The sequence below is a fragment of the Oncorhynchus kisutch genome, linkage group LG3, assembly GCF_002021735.2.
Source record: "Oncorhynchus kisutch isolate 150728-3 linkage group LG3, Okis_V2, whole genome shotgun sequence".
NCBI classification, from domain to species: Eukaryota; Metazoa; Chordata; class Actinopteri; order Salmoniformes; family Salmonidae; genus Oncorhynchus; species Oncorhynchus kisutch.
In genome coordinates, this window is record NC_034176.2 from 36,760,783 (window position 1) to 36,782,305 (window position 21,523).

The following is a 21,523-nucleotide window of genomic DNA, read 5'->3' on the forward strand; positions in this document are numbered from 1 at the left end:
TGTTTTGGTTGTGTTTCAGATGTTTTGTCCAATAGGAAAGTCAATAATGAATTGTGTCATTTTGGAGTCACTTTTATTGTAAGAATAGAATATGTTTCTGAACACTTCTACATTCATATGGATGCTATCATGATCATACCCCCCCCAAAATGCTAACCTCCCCTGTTATGTGTAATGGTAAGAGGTTAGCATGTTTTATTGTAGCCTCTCGCCCTCCTTACTCATCATTATTCATGATTTTCCTAATCATGGCAGTATCAGGATTAATTTAGACGTGTTCAGAAACATCGTATCTACTCATTTAGAAAGTCAGACAATTACTCCAGTCGCCATTCAGTTACTATTGGTAAAACCCCAAAACACAACAAAAACAAACTGCAAATGCTTCCAACGAGTTTGAAGAGTCAAAAGCTTTATGTAGTAGAGGTCGACCGATTAATTAGGGCCGATTCATAACAATCGAAATCTGTATTTTTGGATGCCGATTTTGTAGATTTAAATTTTATTTTTCATTTTTAAACACCTTTATTTAACTAGGCAAGTCAGTTAACTTAAGGTATAGGGGGCAGCATTTTCACTTTTGGATAAATAGCGTGCCCAATTTCAACTTCCTGCTACTCATGCCAAGAATATAAGATATGCATATTATTAGTAGATTTGGATAGAAAACACTCTTGACGTTTCTAAAACTGTTTGAATCATGTCTGTGAGTATAACAGAACTTATGTAGCAGGCAAAACCCAGAGGACTGACCGTTCAGAATTCTTTTTTTGTTTGAGGTCTCTGTCTGTTCACTGAGTTCTCATTGGCAAACTATATTTCTTAGGAACTTGTTTTCAGTTCCTACTGCTTACACTGGATGTCACCAGTCTCTGGAATTTGGTTGAGGTTATTCATTTGTGCAATGAAGGAACTAGGAACTGCGTAACACAGAGTTGCGCAAGACTTGAAAAGTAGCTTGGTTTGTTGTCTTCCTGTATTGAACACAGACCAGTCTTCAATTTGATCGATTATTAACGTTTAAAAATACCTCAAGTTGTATTACAAAAGTAGTTTGAAATATTTTGGCAAAGTTTATAGGCAACCTTTGAAATATTTTGTAGTGACGTTGCACATTTTGGAAGCTGTTTTCTTCTGGATCAAACGCGCCAAATAAAATGACATTTTGGATATATATGGACGGAATTAATTGAACAAAAGGACCAATTGTGATGTTTATGGGACATATTGGAGTGCCAACAAAAGAAGCTTGTCAAACGTAAGGCATGTTTTATATTTTATTTCTGCGTTTTGTGTAGCCCCTGCAGCGTTGAAATATGCTACCCTCTTTGTTTACTGTTGTGCTATCATCAGATAATAGCTTCTTATGCTTTCGCCGAAAAGCTTTTTAAAATCTGACATGTTGGCTGGATTCACAACGAGTGTAGCTTTAATTGAGTATCTTACATGTGTGATTTAATGAATGTTTGATTTTATATCATTATTTGAATTTGCCGCGCTTCATTTTCCGTTTTTTTTTCAAAATGGGACGCAAGCATCCCCTACACCATAAGAAGTTAATAACACATTCTTATTTTCAATGACGGCCTAGGAACGATGGGTTAACTGCCTTGTTCAGGGGCAGAACGACAGAGTTTTACCTTGTCAGCTGAGGGATTCAATCTAGTCCAACGCTCTAACCACCAGCCTCACAAGGAGCCTGCCTGTTACACGAATGCAGTAAGAAGCCAAGGTAAGTTGCTAGCTAGCATTAAACTTATCTTATAAAAACAATCAATCATAATCACTAGTTTTAACTATACATGGTTGATGATGTCCTGTGTTGCATATAATCGATGCGGTGCACATTCGCGAAAAAGGACTGTCGTTGCGCCAACGTGTACCTAACCATAAACATCAATGCCTTTCTTAAAATCAATACACAGAAGTATATATTTTTAAACCTGCATATTTAGCTAAAAGAAATCCAGGTTAGCAGGCAATATTAACCAGGTGAAATTGTGTCACTTCTCTTGCGTTCATTGCACGCAGAGTCGGGGTATATGCAACAGTTTGGGCCGGCTGGCTCATTGCGAACTAATTTGCCAACATTTTAAGTAATTATGACATAACATTGAAGGTTGTGCAATGTAACAGGAATATTTAGACGTATGGATGCCACCCGTTAGATAAAATACTGAATTTCACTGAAAGAATAAACGTTTTGTTTTCGAGATGATCGTTTACGGATTCGACCATATTAATGACCAAAGGCTCGTATTTCTGTGTGTTGATTTTTGATAGAGCAGTCTGACTTAGAGGTGGTAGGCGCCAGCAGGCTCGTAAGAATTCATTCAAACAGAACTTTCGTGCGTTTTGCCAGCAGCTCTTCGCAATGCTTCAAGCTTTGCGCTGTTTATGACTTCAAGCCTATCAACTCCCGAGATTAGGCTGGTGTAACCGATGTGAAATAGCTAGCTAGTTAGCGGGGTGCACGCTAATAGCGTTTCAAACGTCACTCGCTCTGAGACTTGGAGTAGTTGTTCCCCTTGCTCTGCATGTGTAACGCTGCATTGATGATGGCTGTTGTCGTTGTGTTCCTGGTTCGAGCCCAGGTAGGGGCGAGGAGAGGGATGGAAGCTATAGTGTTACACTGGCAATACTAAAGTGCCTATAAGAACATCCAATCGTCAAAGGTATATGAAATACAAATGGTATAGAGAGAAATAGTCCTATAATTACTATAATAACTACAACCTAAAACTTCTTACCTAGGAATATTGAAGACTCATTTTAAAAGGAACCACCAGCTTTCATATGTTCTCATGTTCTGAGCAAGGAACTTAAACGTTAGCTTTCTTACATGGCACATAATGCACTTTTACTTTCTTCTCCAACACTTTGTTTTTGCATTATTTAAACCAAATTGAACACGTTTCATTATTTATTTGAGGCTAAATTGATTTTGATGTATTATATTAAGTTAAAATAAGTGTTCATTCAGTATTGTTGTAATTGTCATTATTACAAATACATTTAAATAAATGTAAAAAATAAATAAAATGTTTTATTTAAATTGGTATGGGTTAGGGTTAGGTATCAGGGTCAGGGTTAGGATCTGCTTTTTTGGTCCTCCAATAATCGGTATCGGCGTTGAAAAATCATAATCGGTCGACCTCTTATGTAGTCATTTCGTGCATTAATACTGTAAAAGTGAATTTGTCCAAATACTTCACATGGAGGCGACTGATATAAATAATATAATAGCCATTTCGCAGAAGCGACTTAGTCATGCGTGCATACATTCTTTACGTATTTGGGGGGAGGGGGCCCAGGAATCAAAACCACTATCCTGGCATTGCATGAGTCATGTGCTACAAACAGCTACAGAGGACTTTCATTTCTAAACAGTAAAACATATGTATGAAAATACCCTCAAATAAAAGGGTTTACATCCCTGTTAGTGAGCATTTCTCCTTTGCCAAGATAATCAATCCACATTATGTACTGTTGCCTCATTAATTATTTGATCTGAAATCCAAAATTCTGAAATATAGAGCCCCCCCTCCAAAGTGCTTCACTATCCAAATACATATGGAGGAGAGTGCATGTATGGACTGTATTCACACAATGGAGGCCTCTCAGCAAATACATTTTCATAAACATCAAAACATTGTGAAAGTGAGCACCAAGAGTTCCTATAATAATTATGTGTTCTGTATGTAATTCTATGGTGAGGAAATAGGGAGCCAGAACATTGGAAGTCAGTCCTATTGATTGTGTATGGATTGCATTCATGATGGAGTGCTCAGTACCTCGCTCAAAACACTTAGATCGAGAGCATTGTGTTGGATTACACAAATCACAGAAACGCCAACTAATCCCCATATAGGTTAGGATGGAGATGGACTCACCGACAATGAGGCCTATTTCACAGTGATGGTCGTCGTATCCACAGGTCATCATTGTGCCCACAGTGTCGTTGATTACAGCCACAATGTCAATGTCAAAGTCCTTAGGAAAGATAGATAGATATATGCCGTAATTAACAAGTGACTCCCTTGGCCAGCATGCCGTGACTGAAACCATTACGCATGATGCAACTCCTATGAGAAACAGGTCAAGATGCAGGGTGTGATCAGGGCCCGTATTCAGAAAGAGTCTCAGAGTAGTAGTGCTGCTCTAGGATCAGGCCCCTTCTGTCCATGTAATCTTATTCATTATGACCTAAAAGGCTAAACTGATCCTAAAAAAAAAAATCTGCAGTCCTACTCCAATGTTATAAGCAGCCAATATAATCTGTTTTATATTTTGGGGGGGGGCTTCCTAGTCTCCTTTTCACCTCATTTAACACTTGATTTAGTTAACAAAAAAGCATCTCTCAAGAGTTTCACTTCATACATTAATGAAGAAAAGTTACAAGTGCAACAGAATAGGTCCGGACCCTGTCCAGCAACTCTCTAATCCCAACAACACCATAGCCCTTGCAGAGCAGGGGAAACTAGCCTCTGCCCTGAATTGACACTGAAATCTAAATAAAAACGGTGGCACAACATGTTGTCAAAGCAACACAATGTGAACCTCTGGGTTGCATTTGAGAGTGAGCAGCTAGCTAGTTCAGCCCAGAGGTCTCTGACAGAGCTGGTCCTTCTGCTACATGCTGGGAAAGCAGCTGTGTTTCAGCAAATATCGCTTAAGAAATCAACTTGTGTTAGTTTCGAAATCCATGGCTGACAGTACACAATATAATGATGACCTATTCAAATATAATTTGGTGCTTTCCTTGGAAGGACGAAAACACAGTAATTCCATTATAGATCAGGGCAGCAGTCAGGACAAGAGCAAAGCACAAGAACACTCCAATCCTATTTTCCCCGCCAAGCATAGTGTAGACTAAGCAAGGGGCGGCAGGGTAGCCTAGTGGTTAGAGCGTTGGACTAGTAACCGGAAGGTTGCAAGTTCAAACCCCCGAGCTGACAAGGTACCCACTGTTCCTAGGCCATCATTGAAAATAAGAATTTGTTCTTAACTGACTTGCCTAGTTAAATAAAGGTCAAATAAAAAATGTGGATGGTGCATGCCCTGCATTCAGCAAGTGACTGGTTCATCATCAGACAAACAACAAATAAACAGAAGTGTATACTGAATAGCTTGGCTGACAAATAGCACACTCTGCATCTCTAGGAACTCAAACAGCTCTCTATACACTCCTGGTGCATTCCCATCATTTTTCATGAAAATGTACATTTCCAAAATGTTACTGTAAATGTACACTACACCCCCCCCCCCCCCCCCCCCCCCCCCCCCACACACACACACACACAATTTTCTTACAGTATTGAGTGTTTACCAAGGACACTTGAGACCAGCCCATTTAATGCCCCTTCATGTATGACTAAGCAGACTGGCTCTGAACAACAGCTTTTGTCACACACAGCTTTTGTCACACATTCAGACTTGTACACAAGGAAAAAAAGAAAAGATATACACATCCAAAGAAAACATTGTAAAGGAATGTGTTGTGTAACTCCTGTATTGTATGCTCCCACTGTGGTTTATTGTGAGGCACACAAAACAGATTACATCAATAAAGCTAAAAAGTGGGCTACAACTACTTGTTTTGAATACACCCTCAGGAGAACTACTGTAAAGCTCAATATGAAGAGTTAAACTTAATGGTCGCATACAAAAATGGGTAAAAACATTTATGGATTTTCTTTGTGAAAATAGCAAGCATGGGAACAGACAAACACATTCTGTGTGTAATGTGGTTCCCCTGCCTGTTGTTATTAAATATAAATATATAATTGTTTTTAAATCACACAGAAGAACCTTGGGTTATTTGCCTATTGTGTTATAAAAGATAATTTGTGTGGGTGCATCTCTTATTGGGACCGGTTTTAGGCACCAATTAATAACTTCTAAACCCCCAAGTGGGTTGAGTACAATGGCATCCATAATAGTGCTGGTCTGACGATTTCATGCAACACTTTCCGCTTAACCTTAGTGGGTCAAATGATTTGTGTAGCACACAATATCTAGAAAGCTCCTAGAAGTCCAGAAATGATTTGATCTGCTACTGCAATGGCTACTCAGTGCATAACCTTGGCCTATGAACTTTCTACTGACTCACCCCTCTCTTTTTGATGGCTTTCCTCAGAAGGCTGACCACGTCTCTCCCTTCCACCCCGTGTGACTTGAAGCCCTTGGTCCATGACACCAGAATACTCTGCATGTAGACGCACACAAACGGCCACACACACAGGCAATGAAAACTTCTGGAGCATTCTGAAAAATCAGTGACTTTTTTTCCCTTTAACTTTCCAATGCGGTCTTCAAAAATGGTCACCCTTCTTATTACTCACCTCATCCAGTTTGGTTTGCTGGCAGGGGAAGGAGAAGGTAAAGCCCAGAGGAAGCTTCTGATTCTTTATTCCCAGCCTTTCCAGGAAGTTAGCTAGACACTCAGCAATGTGGTCGAAGAGCTTAGGGAGAAACAGAGGGGTGTTCTGTTTTAACATAAAGCAGCAAACTGGTCAATGTGCTAGAAAACCCTTCAGCTCATTGATTAGTTATTTTTCCAACCCCATTTATTTTGTATAATAGCAAAATGATAATGTTATGGTAAAATATTACAAATATTACTTTATAGCCCTTACCAACCACAACCCTTATTGAACACCCCTGAGATAAATCTGACAACCTTAAGAGCATCGAAACAGGCACGAAACAGGAGAAAACGGTTTGAAACGGAGGAGGTCGTGCATGTTGAATATCAAAACATTTGTTTTATTTTCAGTTCTCTCAATTCTGTGCCTACTGAACACAACCCTGCATGCATACATCCCTAGTAGTGGTGAGCGATTAGTGCTTTTTGAGGTCGGTTCAGTTTTGGTTCGATTATTAAAAAATTATCATGATATTGATGCTTTTTTTGTGTGTAAAACATGAAATGCACTATGCATTATGTGGGTAACACAGAATTAAACAAGTATTAAAAAGTCCCATGATGGTAGTGACTGCCCATTACTGCTTATCACAACTATTATTCACATTCTTTGAATAACATATTCCGTTGTGTTTATTACATTTGTTTTATTTGATGACATTTAATTCCAAGTCAACTCATCTCTATAGAGCTGCTGTCTATGCTCTGACAAAAATCACTATTTTAGTAGTTCTTCAAAGGTAAATTAAGGCCTACTTTAATGAATGCTGAATACCAACTATCAATTGTCTTAGATCATGTATTTTCTGGTAGAGAAGATGTCTGGTAAACAAGTTTATTTCATTCCATTTATCAGTTTTGTCAATTTATTGTCTTTTGTTTGAAACACTCCAGTCAATGTTGAATGAGGACCCTCGCATTCTCAACCAGCTTCACCTGGAATTATTTTCCAACAGTCTTGAAGGAGTTTGCACATATACTGAGCGCTTATTGTTGCTTTTCCTTCACTCTGCGGTCCAACTCATCCCAAACCATCTCAATTGGGTCATGTCTTAAAGTAATGATAGACTTGCATTTCTTTTCGCTTCTTTGAACTGTTCTTGCCATAATATAGACTTAGTCTTTTACCAAATAGGGCTATCGTTTGTATAAAAATGAATGAGGAGAGGTGTCCAAGCTTTTGACTGGTACTGTAGTTGATTTTATTTAAAACATGGAATGGAAAGAATCCATTAACAATGTTGGCCAATCTATTTTTTGGGGTCAGGGACATGGTCCACTCCACTCCCCCCCACTCACCTCTGAGCCACTGCCCCTCATCAGCTCCTCAGGAATAGCATAGATCTGGTTCTCCATCTCCACCTTCTGCTTCCCATTGTCAGACACTTTCACCAGCAGGACCCGGAAGTTGGTCCCACCCAGATCTAGAGCCAGGAAGTCTCCCTTTTCTGGTGGATAAAAAAAACACTGAAGGTTGGCCCCTAAAACATGTCTTTTTCACAACTTGCTGTAAAAGCAATACAAAAAAAATGCACTCACACACTACAGTGTTAATTGCAATAGAGATGGTAAAGAATACAAATATATGCTATCAAAGATTTAAGTGGGAATGTGGTGTTTGTCTAGTTAAATATACTACAAGTTCTCCAAATAGCCTGTACCACAAATAGCCCTAATGGTATTTTTAATGAAATAGGGCTCTTTTATAAAAAGCGTGTGTGTTTCTAACACAGCCTATCAAAGCTACATAGATATGACCGCAAGCAACAAGAATGTGATTGAAGCCAAGTCTCTCGAGCCAGACTTACACAATTTTAGAAATACCGGCTTTCTGACGTCGCTGCTTTTTCTGCTTATTGCCCTACCATAAACATCCCCTTAACAACAAAAGAGGAACTAGTAGCTAGCAAGATGGATATAGGAGGTTGTTCTTAATGACTGCATTTAATGACTATTTGTGAAGAGTAGTTTTAACACTAGTAGTATTTGAAACCAACCAGTGCCAAGGTTATCTAGCATTTACAGTTTTGTATAATTTTCAATACTTAGAACAAAGTAGGTGGGGTGAAGATGAGGCGAACCCTGCTCTCTTGCCTCCGCTCCAGCCCCTGGTTGCCCACCAGCCTGACAAGCCAGAGAGGCAGGCTGCTTGAGATGACACTGTCTGGAGCCCGATCAAAGTTCCCCTGCATGTCCCCTGTCTAAAAGTATGCCATCCTCAGATAGGTTTACAAACAGCAGGGAAGGGAATACAGTGAAATGATAAGGAATGTCTACAGAAAGGTTTATGAAAACAATCTGTGTTCAACAAGTAGTTGCACAGGTGGTTTAGCAAAAAACACTTAACACCTGTAAAAAAAAAGTGACCCCCTCAGTTCTAGGTACAGTAGGTGTTATAACAGTACCCGACTCAGAGACTCCTGCAGTGGTACAAACAAACAAACAAGGCTGCAATGGCTGCTGGTGTTTCTCTCCCTCCCTCTCAACAATACTAGCAAAATACGAGTCCCAAGAGCCCTCACCAGACATCGGCTTTGAAATGTAATGTCTGTTCTATTCATTCTAATTCTATGGTACCAAAACAGCCAAATATCTTTGATTACACCATTGAAGGTTTAAGTAACCCTAGTCTCTGGCTCTTCCCTCTCCCCCAAGGTAGCAAGCATGTGTTTGGGGCACAGTTGGATGTGTCTGGCACTATGGCTCCGTGTCTGGTGGAGCTGAAGCCTAAGCTGGCCTCATCTGGGACCAGCTGCATCACAACACAGTCAGGTAAACTAATCCCTCTCTCCAGGGGTGAAAGTAAAGCGGTCCGGTACGGCAAAATAAATAGTGGAGTACACCGTACCAGTAAAACATGAGCCCGTCACAATAATTAAAACAAAACTTCAAGAAAACTGTAGGCTACTACACCATTGTGTATCATTATCACATGTCAGAGGCATTAACAACCTCTTGAAGCTAGGATGCACTCTTTTTATGTTTGGAAAAATAACATTCCCAAAGTAAACGGCCTATTTCTCAGGACCAGATGCTAGAATATGCATATCATTGACAGCTTAGGATAGAAAACACTCTAAAGTTTCCAAAACTGTAAAAATACTGTCTGAGTATAACAGAACTGATATTTTGAAACCCCTGTGTTCCTATGCATCCCTATTGCCCATTGAAAGGGATATCAACCAGATTCCTTTTTCTATGACTTCCCTAAGGTGTCATCAGCCTTTAGACATAGTTTCAGGCTTTTATTTTGAAGAATGAGCGAAGAACAACCACATTGCGTAAGTGGACAGGTGGGGGCTCTCAGTGATTTGTGTGCAAAAGAGAGAGGCGGCCATTGTTAATCCCGGTCCTAGGGAAAAGCAAACTGTCCCGGTTGATATATTATCAAATAGATATTTGAAAAACACCTTGAGGACTGATTATAAAAAAACTTTAACATGTTTGTGTACATTATGGATATAATTTGGAATTTTTGTCTGCGTTGTCGTGACCGCTCTTTCCGGTGGATTCCTGGGCATAACGCACCAAACTAACGGAGGTATTTGGATATAAAAAATATCTTTATGGAACAAAAGGAACATTTGTTGTCTAACTGGGAGTCTCGTGAGTGAAAACATCCGAAGATCAAATGTAAATGATTCATTTGATTGCATTTCTGATTTTTGTGACCAAGTTACCTGATGCTAGGTGTACTTATTGTTTTGCTATCGATAAACTTACAAACGCTTGTATTGCTTTCGCTGTAAAGCATCATTTCAAAATCTGAGACGACAAGGTGATTAACAAAAGGCTAAGCTGTGTTTCGCTATATTTCACTTGTGATTTCATGAATATATTTTCTAGTAATATTATTTAACTGTTGCGCTGTTGCTATTCAGCGTTGCTGATGACAAATATACCGGATCCGGGATGGGTGGTTCTAAGAGGTTATTAAAAAGTGAAATGACAAATCTTTACGACTAGGCCCAGAGAGATCCTATTCAAGTAATAGGAATTCTATATGCAACTATATGATTTAGGCACAGATATAGGAGGTCCCAGAATAAATTAATTCTACTTATGTTAGTCAAGTGTTTCAAAGAGGAAAATTACAGATAGGGTGACAGTTACTTCACGTTTCACGGAAGGTGATCATTTTCTTTTGCCTTTATTTAAAATGGATAAGTCATTGAGATCACTTTCTCTTCTACAACAATCTGACCAAAAAGGAGCAATGAATCAAATGGCAAAGCAGACCAGTGACGTTGCAAACAGAATACACCATTAGCTACTCCTTAGGTTCAATATGTACATACTACTACACCCATTTGGTGTGGTCATATCTAACCCCAGACCCCCTCCCTGACTGTCTCCCAGGCTCGCTCTGCTGGCGTTTTCTAGGCGGTGAAGGCATAATGCCCAACACTGCAGGAACCCACAGAGGGGACGTCTCATGATGCGGTGCAGTAAGCGTGTCAGCTCGACACAAACACCCTGGAGGTGAGGGTTTCAGTAATAACTGGCTGTGTCATGTTATAACCTCTGGGTAATAACTGGCTGTTGTAAGTGGTGTATGCTCCTCAGACTGGATGAGAGTTTAGGAACAGTATGGGCCTGTACATGCTGTTCTAGTTACCTGGTTGTCATGCTATAACCTCTGCTCCCCAGACTGGCTGTGGAACAGAGTGTTATGCTAAATATCAGTGTTTTCCACAATTGCATAGAGTAGCCAGCCTCTGGTACATTAAAATGCCTTGATTACATCCGAAATTCACAGCGAAATGATTGAATAATGAAGTAAGAGGGCGCAGACAGAAATGGCAGCTCTGCTTCTAGCTCCTAAGCAACTATACAGTAGTTTGCTTTTGTGTGTCATTTCTTACATTATTAGCACAGAACGTTTGCGTTATTACATACAGCCAGAAATACATTTTGGATATCAGAGCAGCAGTAACTCGCCAGCATTAAGAATCTCAAACATATATTTAGATTTGTTTAACACTTTGGCAACTACATGATTCCATGTGCTATTTCATTGCTTTGATGTCTTCACTATTATTCTACAATGTAGAAAATAGTAAAAAAAAAAAAAAAAAGCCTTTGAATGAGTATGTGTTCTAAAAAATCTTGACCAGTAGTGAGTGAGATAAACTCAGCAAAAAAACAAACGTCCCTTTTCAGGATCCTGTCTTTCAAAGATCATTCGTAAAAATCCAAATAGCTTCACAGACCTTCATTGTAAAGGGTTTAAAACACTGTTTCCCATGCGTGTTCAATGAACCATTCATGAACATGCACCTGTGTAACGGTCATTAAGACACTAACAGCTTACAGACTAGAGGTTGACGGATTATGATTTTTCAACGCCGATACCAATTATTGGAGGACCAAGAAAAGCCGGTACTGATTAATCAGCCGATTTAGATATATCTAGACATCTAATGACAATTACAACAATACTGAATGAACACTGATTTTAACACAGTTCGCAACAAGCCAGGCAACCCAAACTGCTGCATGTACCCTGACTCTGCATAAACTGAATGCAAGAAAATTGACAATTTCAGGCACCGCATTGATTATATGCAACGCAGGACAAGCTAGTTAAACTGGTAATATCGTCAACCATGTATAGAAAACATAACCACTAGTTAAGATTGATTGTTTTTTATAAGATACGTTTAATGCTAGCTAGCAACTTACCATGGCTCCTTGCTGTCTGCACTCGCGTAACAGGTGGTCAAGCAAGCCTCGCAGGCTCCTCGTGAATTGCAATATAAATTGGCCATTCCGATTAATCGGTCGACCTCTACTACTTACGGTAGGCAATTAAGGTCACAGTTTGAAAATTTAGGACACTAAAGAGGCCTTTCTACGGACTCTGAAAAACACCAAAAGAAAGATGCCCAGGGTCCCTGCTCATCTGCGTGAACGTGCTTAGGCATGCTGCAAGGAGGCATGAGGACTGCAGATGTGGCCAGGGCAATACATTGTAATGTCCGTACTGTGAGACGCCTAAGACAGCGCTACAGGGAGACAGGACGGACAGCTGATCGTCCTCGCAGTGGCCGACCACGTGTAAACAACACCTGTACAGGATGGCAACAACAACTGCCCAAGTTACACCAGGAACGCACGATCCCTCCATCAGTGCTCTGACTGTCCGCAACAGGCTGAGAGGCTGGACTGAGGGCTTGTAGGTCTGTTGTAAGGCAGGTCCTCACCAGACAACACCGGCAACAATGTTGCCTATGGGCACAAACCCTCCGTCGCCGGACCAGACAGGACTGGCAAAAAGTGCTCTTCACTGAGGAGTTGCAGTTTTGTCTCACCAGGGATGATGGTCGTATTCGCATTTATCGTCGAAGGAATGAGCGCTACACCGAGGCCTTTACTTAGAAGCACAAGCATTTCGCTACACTCGCAATAACATCTGCTAACCATGTGTATGTGACCAATAAAATGTCATCTTTTTTTTTTGTCTCCAAATCTGTTTTTGTTTGTCATTATTGCGTAGTGTGTCGATTGATTAAATAGTTGCTTTTTTTCCTCATCAATTTTAACATAAAGCTGTAACGTAACAAAATGTGGAAAAACTCAGAGTTCTGAATACTTTCCGAATGCACTGTAGCCTAGTTAATATGAAGTGGAAAAAGTAACCTGCTGATTAGCCGGCAGCCAGCGCTAATGGAAGACACTGGGGTATGAGGATGGAGGTTGTGGGGGTGTTATAGTATGCAAAAGCAGTGTTTAATCAGAACGATTTATTTCAAAATGACAGATCCAGTCTGAAAACTGTCCCATCTACATGTCCTTTTATGTTTTACAGAACAACCAGTTATCCAGAATCATGCTGAGGCTGAACAATAATTCTTCCACTGCACCAGGGGACAGATTGAGAATGAAAACAGACCACTTACTATACAGTGGCAGCAGAAGCCTCTGGAGGAGCAATGGCGATGCCCATCACCATGGCACCCAGCACAGCATGCAAATTGTAATCTCTTCCCCTCTCCATCTCTACTGATGTAGGATGCAGAGAAGATGAAGGCAGCTTTCAAGAAGTTATTGTCACGTGCACAAGTACAGTGAAATGCCTTTCTTGCCAACTCTTTCCCAACAACGCAGTAATCAATAACAGTAATACTACACCGCTGTGACAACTCATCTACATCCATGGTAATGTGGATGACAACAGACCCAAGTCAGCCGGCCCCCATTCACACCCAAGTTGTGCCACAAATGCACTCAACTGAATGGTTCTACAAAGTCAACAAGGGTGAAATGCTACAGATCTCCAATGGCATACGTTGACTAAGGATCAAAATGTTATTCTTACATCCAGGTAACATCTTGCAATTCTCTACAGTACATATTCCTAACTCAATTTCATAAGTCAGAAAATGTGGGCGCTTACTGGGTTGAGGCTGCACTACTTTCCTGCCTGGTTTGTGAAGATTAGGCACCAAACCAGAGTGTGATGCTGAATATGAATATGGCGGTTGTGGGGGTGTATTATTGTGCAAAGGAAGTTTTTAACCTCTAGGGTAGGGGGCAGTATTTTCACCTCCGGATAAAAAGCGTGCCCAAAGTAAACTGCCTGTTACTCAGGCCTAGAAGCTAGGATATGCATATAATTAGTAGATTTGGATAGAAAACACTCTAAAGTTTCCAAAACTGTTCAAATAATGTCTGAGTATACCTGAGAAAAATCCATCCAGGAAGTGGAATTATTTTCATGTGGCTGTTTTTCAACTCAATGCCTATAGAGAATCCAATGGGGTATAAATTAGATTGCAGTTCCTATGGCTTCCACTAGATGTCAGACTTTAGACATTCCAAGATGGCGTAGCAGTCAAGACGTCTTTGTCCTGTCGTGTCCCTTGTATATATCGTTTTACATATTTTTCGTCGAATATCCTTTGAAATATTTAGCTAAACCTCATCTAAATACTCTCCTGCAACCCGCCTCACCTAATGTGGCATGGATCTGCTTTTTTTCCCCCTAAAGTATTTATATTTACTTCGGATCTGGAATCCCTCAACTGAAGCTAGCCAGCTAACTACCAGATATTAGTCAGCAAACCATTGCCAGCGGCCATCCGCTAACCTTCAGCTCGGAAAGCTCTCGCCAGTTCGAACAACGTGACGCTAACCAGAGTATAACGGACCTGTTATTTTTATCCCCGGATTCCTACCGTAACCTGTTGCGACTCTAGGGGCAGTATTTTCATTTTTGGAGAAAAAAAAACGTTCCCGTTTTAAAAACGGGATATTTTGTCAGGACAAGATGCTAGAATATGCATATAGTTGACAGCTTTGGATAGAAAACACTAAGGTTTCCAAAACTGTAAATTGTCTGTGAGTATAACAGAACTGATGTTGCAGGCGAAAGCCTGAGAAAAATCCAATCCGGAAGTGCCCCATATTTTGAAAGTGCTGCGTGCCAATGAGTCCCCATTGAGCTGTGAATGTGCTACAGCATTGTGACGTAGTTTTACGCATTTATGTTGAAGAATACCTGTAGGGGGCTACATTGTGCAAGTGGTCACATGATGCCCCCGGAGAAAATCTTGCGTAAAGAGGTAGCCATTATTCCAATCGCTTCTACTGAGAAACCAATTGTTCCGGTGGATATATTATCGAATAGATATTCTAAACAACGTTTGCCATGTTTCTGTCGATATTATGGAGCTAATTTGGAATATTTTTCGGCGTTGACCGCAATTTCCGGTCGTTTTCTCAGCCAAACGTGAAGAACAAACGGAGCTATTTCGCCTACAAAAATAATATTTTGGGGAAAAATGAACTATCTACCTGGGAGTCTCGTGAGTGAAATCATCCGAAGTTCAAAGGTAAACGATTTAATTTGATTGCTTTTCTGATTTTCGTGACAAGGTTGCCTGCTGCTAGCAAGGCATAATGCTATGCTAGGCTATCGATAAACTTACACAAATGCTTGTCTAGCTTTGGCTGTAAAGCATATTTTGAAAATCTGAGATGACGGGGTGATTAACAAAAGGCTAAGCTGTGTTCCAATATATTTCACTTGTGATTTTCATGAATAGGAAGATTTTCTAGGAAGATCTCCATTGCGTTATGCTAATTAGTTTCAGATGATGACAACGGTCCCGTTCAGGGGATGGGGTGTCACTAGAGGTTAAACTGAACATTTTCATCTTGATCTTCATAACTAGCTAACTGTAATCCCGGATGACTACTCCTGGCTAGCATTTCCATCCCAGAGCAAGCACCAATTTAGCTTGAAACTAACCCGGCCAGGGCTCCAGTGCTACCAACTGGGCTACAATATCGGCCTGCTAGCTACCTAGAGCCACTTGGAACCCTACTAATTCCACGACTGGTCTATCGACGTCCCTGCACGAAGAGGCAAAAACAGAACCTCTCTCTCTAATATCAATATGCCTTGTCCATTACTGTCCTGGTTAGTGATTACTGTCTTATTTCACTGTAGAGCCTCTAGACCTGCTCAATATGCCTTAACCAACCATGTTGTTCCACCTCCTACATATGCGATGACATCACCTGGTTTAAACATCTCTAGAGACTATATCTCGCTCTTCATTACTCAATGCCTAGGTTTACCTCTAATGTACTCACATCCTACCTTACCTTGGTCTTTACAATATGCCTTGAATCTATGCTATCGTGCCCAGAAACCTGCTCCTTTTACTCTCTGTTCTGAACGTGCTAGACTGCCAGTTCGTATAGTCTTTAGACGTACCCTTATCCTACTTCTCCTCTGTTCCTCTGGTGATGTGGAGGTTAATCCAGGTCCTGCAGTGCCTAGCTCCACTCCCACCCCCCAGGTGCTCATTTGTTGACTTCCGTAAACGTAAAAAAGCCTTGGTTTCATGCATGTTAATTAACTTCTTGCGTCGAGCAATCCCGTATCCGGGAGCGTAATCATAGCCTCAAGCTCATTACCATAACGCAACGTTAACTATTCATGAAAAATGCAAATGAAATGAAAGAAATATATTCACTCACAAGCTTAGCCTTTTGTTAACTTCTTGGATATAGGGGGCGCTCTTTTAATTTATGGATAAAAAAACGTGCCCATTTTAAGCGCAATATTTTGTCACGAAAAGATGCTCGACTATGCATATAATTGGCAGCTTTGGAAAGAAAACACTTCTAATGTTTCCAAAACTGCAAAGATATTATCTGTGAGTGCCACAGAACTCATGCTACAGGCGAAACCAAGATAAAACTTCAACCAGGAAATGGGCAGAATTTTTGAGACTCTGTTTTACATTGTCTCCTTAAATGGCTGTGAATGCGCCGGGAATGAGCCTGCCCTTTCTATCGTTTCTCCAAGGTGTCTGCAGCATTGTGACGTATTTGTAGGCATATCATTGGAAGATTGGCCATAAGAGACTACATTTACCAGGGGTCCGCCCGGTGTCCTTTGTCTAAATTGGTGCGTAATCTACAAGCTGCACGCAGTCATCCAGTGATTGAGAGGAGAGAGGAGGCTTTCAACGAACGATATATCATGAAGAGATATGTGAAAAACACCTTGAGGATTGATTCTAAACAACGTTTACCATGTTCCAGGAAAAACTGAGCATTTACTATCTAACTGAGAGTCTCCTCATTGAAAACAACAAGTTCTTCAAAGGTAAATGATTTTATTTGAAGGATTTTCTGGTTTTTGTGAAAATGTTGCCTGCTGATGCTAACACTAAATGCTACGCTAGCTGCGCTAGCTGTTACACAAATGCTTGTTTTGCTATGGTTGAGAAGCATATTTTGAAAATCTGAGATGACAGTGTTGTTAACAAAAGGCTAAGCTTGAGAGCTAGCATATTCATTTAATTTCATTTGCGATTTTCATGAATAGTTAACGTTGCGTTATGGTAATGAGGTTGAGGCTATATTCACGATCCCGGATCCGGGATGGCTCGACGCATGAAGTTAACACTGTCATCTCAGATTTTCAAAATATGCTTTTATTGATAGCTAGCATAGCATTAAGCCTAGCATTCAGCAGGCAACATTTTCACAAAAACAAGAAAAGCATTCCAATAAAATCATTTACCTTTGAAGAACTTTGGATGTTTTCAATGAGGAGACTCAGTTAGATAGCAAATGTTCAGTTTTTCCCAAAAGATTATTTGTGTAGGAGAAATCGCTCCGTTTTGTTCATCACGTTTGGCTATGAAAAAACCCCGAAAATTAAGTCATTACAACGCCGAACTTTTTTCCAAATTAACTCCATAATATCGAAAGAAACATGGCAAACGTTGTTTAGAATCAATCCTCAAGGTTTTTTTCACATATCTATTCGATGATAAATCATTCGTGGCAGTTTGGTTTCTCCTCTGAAGCAAATGGAAAAATACACGCAGCTGGAGATTACGCAATAATTTTGACGGAGGACACCAAGCGAACACCTGGTAAATGTAGTCTCTTATGGTCAATCTTCCAATGATATGCCTACAAATATGTCACAATGCTGCAGACACCTTGGGGAAACAACAGAAAGTGTAAGATCATTCCTGGTGCATTCCCAGCCATATAAGGAGACATTGGAACACAGCGCCTTCAAAATCTGGGGCATTTCCTGTTTGAAATTTCATCTTGGTTTCGCCTGTAGCATCAGTTCTGTGGCACTCACAGATAATATCTTTGCAGTTTTGGAAACGTCAGAGTGTTTTCTTTCCAAAGCTGTCAATTATATGCATAGTCGAGCATCTTTTCGTGACAAAATATCTTGTTTAAAACGGGAACATTTTTTTATCCAAAAATTAAGAGCGCCCCCTATATCGAAGAAGTTAACATTAGAAGCCTACTCCCCAAGTCTGTTTTACTCACTGCTTTAGCACACTACCAACCCAGATGTCTTAGCCGTGTCTGAATCCTAGCTTAGGAAAACCACCAAAAACCCTGAAATCTCCATTGCTAACTATAACGTTTTCCACCAAGATAGAACTGCCAAAGGGGGTGGTGTTGCAATTTACTGCAAAGATAGAAAGTAATACAGAACTCTGCAGGCTAAGTCTGTACCCAAACAATTTGAGCTTCTACTTCTAAAAATTCACCTTTCCAGAAACAAGTCTCTCACTGTTGCCGCTTGCTATAGACCTCCCTCTGCCCCAGCTGTGCCCTCGATACTATATGTGAACTGATTGCCCCCCATCTATCTTCTGAGCTTGTGCTGTTAGGTGGCCAAAACTGGGACATGCTTAACACCCCAGCCATCCTACAAACTAAGCTTGATGCCCTCAATCGCACACAAATTATCAAGGAACCTACCAGGTACAACCCCAAATCAGTAAACACGAGCACCCTCATAGATGTCATCCTAACTAATTCGCCCTCCAAATACACCTCTGCTGTTTTCAATCAAGATCTCAGCGATCACTGCCTCATTGCCTGCATCCGTAATGAGTCTGCGACCAAACGACCACCCCCATCACTGTCAAACGCTCCCTGAAACACTTCTGCGAGCAGGCCTTTCTAATCGACCTGGCCGGGGTATCCTGGAATGACATTGACGTTATCCCGTCAGTAGATGATGCCTGGCTATTCTTTAAAAGTGCCTTCCTCACCATCTTAAATAAGCATGCCCCTCTCAAAAAATGTAGAACTAGGAATAGATACAGTCCTTGGTTCACGCCAGACCTGTCTGCCCTTGACCAGCACAAAAACATCCTGTGGCGTTCTGCATTAGCATCGAATAGCCCCCGTGATATGCAACTTTTCAGGGAAGTTAGGAACAAATATACACAGGCAGTTAGAAAAGCTACGGCAAGCTTTTTCAAACATAAATTTGCATCCTGTAGTACCAACTCAAAGAAGTTCTAGACACTGTAAAGTCCATGGAGAATAAGAGCACCTCCTCCCAGCTGTCCACTGCTCTGAGGCTAGGAAACATTGTCACCACCGATAACTCCGCTATAATTGAGAATTTCAATAAGCATTTCTCTACGGCTGGCCATGCTTTCCACATCGCTACCCCTACCCCGGTCAATTGCCCGGCACCCTCCACAGCAACCCGCCAAAGCCCCCACCATTTCTCCTTTACCCAAATCCAGATAGCCGATGTTCTGAAAGAGCTGCAAAATCTGGACCCCTACAAATCAGCCGGGCTAGACAATCTGGACCCTCTCTTTCTAAACTTATCTGACGAAATTGTTGCAACCCCTATTACTAGCCTGTTCAACCTCTCTTTCGTATAGTCTGAGATTCCCAAAGATTGGAAGGCTGCCGCGGTCATCCCCCTCTTCAAAGGGGGTGACACTCTAGACCCAAACTGCTACAGACCTATATCTATCCTACCCTGTCTTTCTAAGGTCTTTGAAAGCCAAGTTAACAAACAGATTACTGACCATTTGGAATCCCACCATACCTTCTCCGCTATGCAATCTGGTTTCAGAGCTGGTCATGGGTGCACCTCAGCCACGCTCAAGGTTCTAAACGACATCATAACCGCCATCGATAAGAGACATTACTGTGCAGCCGTATTCGTCGACCTGGCCAAGGCTTTCGACTCTGTCTATCACAACATTCTTATTGGCAGACTCGACAGCCTTGGTTTCGCAAATGATTGCCTCGCCTGGTTTACCAACTACTTCTCTGATAGAGTTCAGTGTGTCAAATTGTAGGGCCTGTTGTCTGGACCTCTGACAGTCTATGGGTGTGCCACAGGGTTAAATTCTCGGGCCGACTCTCTTTTCTGTATACATCAATGATGTTGCTCTTGCTGCTGGTTATTCTCTGATCCACCTCTACGCAGATGACACCATTCTGTATACTTCTGGCCCCTCCTTGGACACTGTTAACTAACCTCCAGACGAGCTTCAAATGCCATACAATTCTCCTTCCGTGGCCTCCAACTGCTCTTAAAACGCAAGTAAAACCAAATGCATGCTTTTCAATCGATCGCTGCCCGCACCTGCTCGCCCGTCCAGCATCACTACTCTGGACAGCTCTGACTTAGAATACGTGGACAACTACAAATACCTGGGTGTCTGGTTAGACTGTAAACTCTCCTTCCAGACTCACATTAAGCATCTCCAATCCAAAATTAAATCTAGAATTGGCTTCCTATATCGCAAGCCAAACATACCCTCGTAAAACTGACCATCCTACCGATCCTCGACTTCAGTGATATCATCTATAAAATAGCCTCCAACACTCTACTCAACAAACTGGATGCAGTCTATCACAGTGCCACCCGTTTTGTCACCAAAGCCCACCACATTACCCACCATTGCGACCTGTACGCTCTCGTTGGTTGGCCCTCGCTTCATATTCGTCGCCAAACTGGCTACAGGTTATCTACAAGTCTCTGCTAGGTAAAGCCCCGCCTTATCTCAGCTCACTGGTCACCATAGCAGCACCCACTCGTAGCACGCGCTCCAGCAGGTATCTCACTGGTCACCCCCAAAGCCAATTCCTCCTTTGGTTGTCTTTCCTTCCAGTTCTCTGCTGCCCATGACTGGAACGAATTGCAAAAAATCTCTGAAGCTTGAGACTCGCATCTCCCTCACCATTCCAGTGTTTAATTGCTATATTGTAATTACTTCGCCACCATGGCCTATTTATTTCCTTAACTTACCTCATTTGCACTCACTGTATATAGACTTTTTTTGTTCTCTTTTGTTCTACTGTATTATTGACTGTATGTTTTGTTTATTCCATGTGTAACTCTGTGTTGTTGTATGTGTCAAATTGCTATGCTTTATCTTGTCCAGGTCGCAGTTGCAAATGAGAACTTGTTCTCAACTAGCCTTCCTGGTTAAATAAAGGTTAAATAAAAATATAAAAAATAAAAATTCAGGCTTTTATTTTGAAAAACGACGAGTAAACAGCCATTTTGGTCAGAGGAACTTTGCAGACCTGATTTGGCGTGCTCCGTTTGTTATTTTTCCTTTCTATTGAAAACGGCATTGTCCGGTTGCAATATTGATTATAAAAGACAAGCAACCTGAGGATGAATTATAAACATTGTTTGACATGTTTCGACAAACTTTATCGGTACTTTTAGTATGTATTCCTCTGCCTGTTGTGACAGCCTTGGAGCCATTGGATTACTGAACAAAACGCGCCAACAAAACAGAGTTTTTGGGACATAGAGGGACT

General features: G+C 41.0%; 1 protein-coding gene across 1 annotated transcript in view; it reads right to left on the minus strand.

Annotated features, from left to right (window-relative positions):
• LOC109881999 (hexokinase-2) overlaps positions 1 to 21,523 on the minus strand; it is a 76,723-nt gene that overhangs the window by 29,865 nt on the left and 25,335 nt on the right. The window contains exons 3-6 of the mRNA XM_020474103.2: positions 7,727 to 7,875; positions 6,345 to 6,464; positions 6,113 to 6,208; positions 3,894 to 3,993 (exon numbers count right to left, since the gene is read on the minus strand). Of these exons, the coding sequence (XP_020329692.1) occupies positions 3,894 to 3,993; positions 6,113 to 6,208; positions 6,345 to 6,464; positions 7,727 to 7,875 (465 nt within the window). The remainder of the gene's footprint in view (positions 1 to 3,893; positions 3,994 to 6,112; positions 6,209 to 6,344; positions 6,465 to 7,726; positions 7,876 to 21,523) is intronic.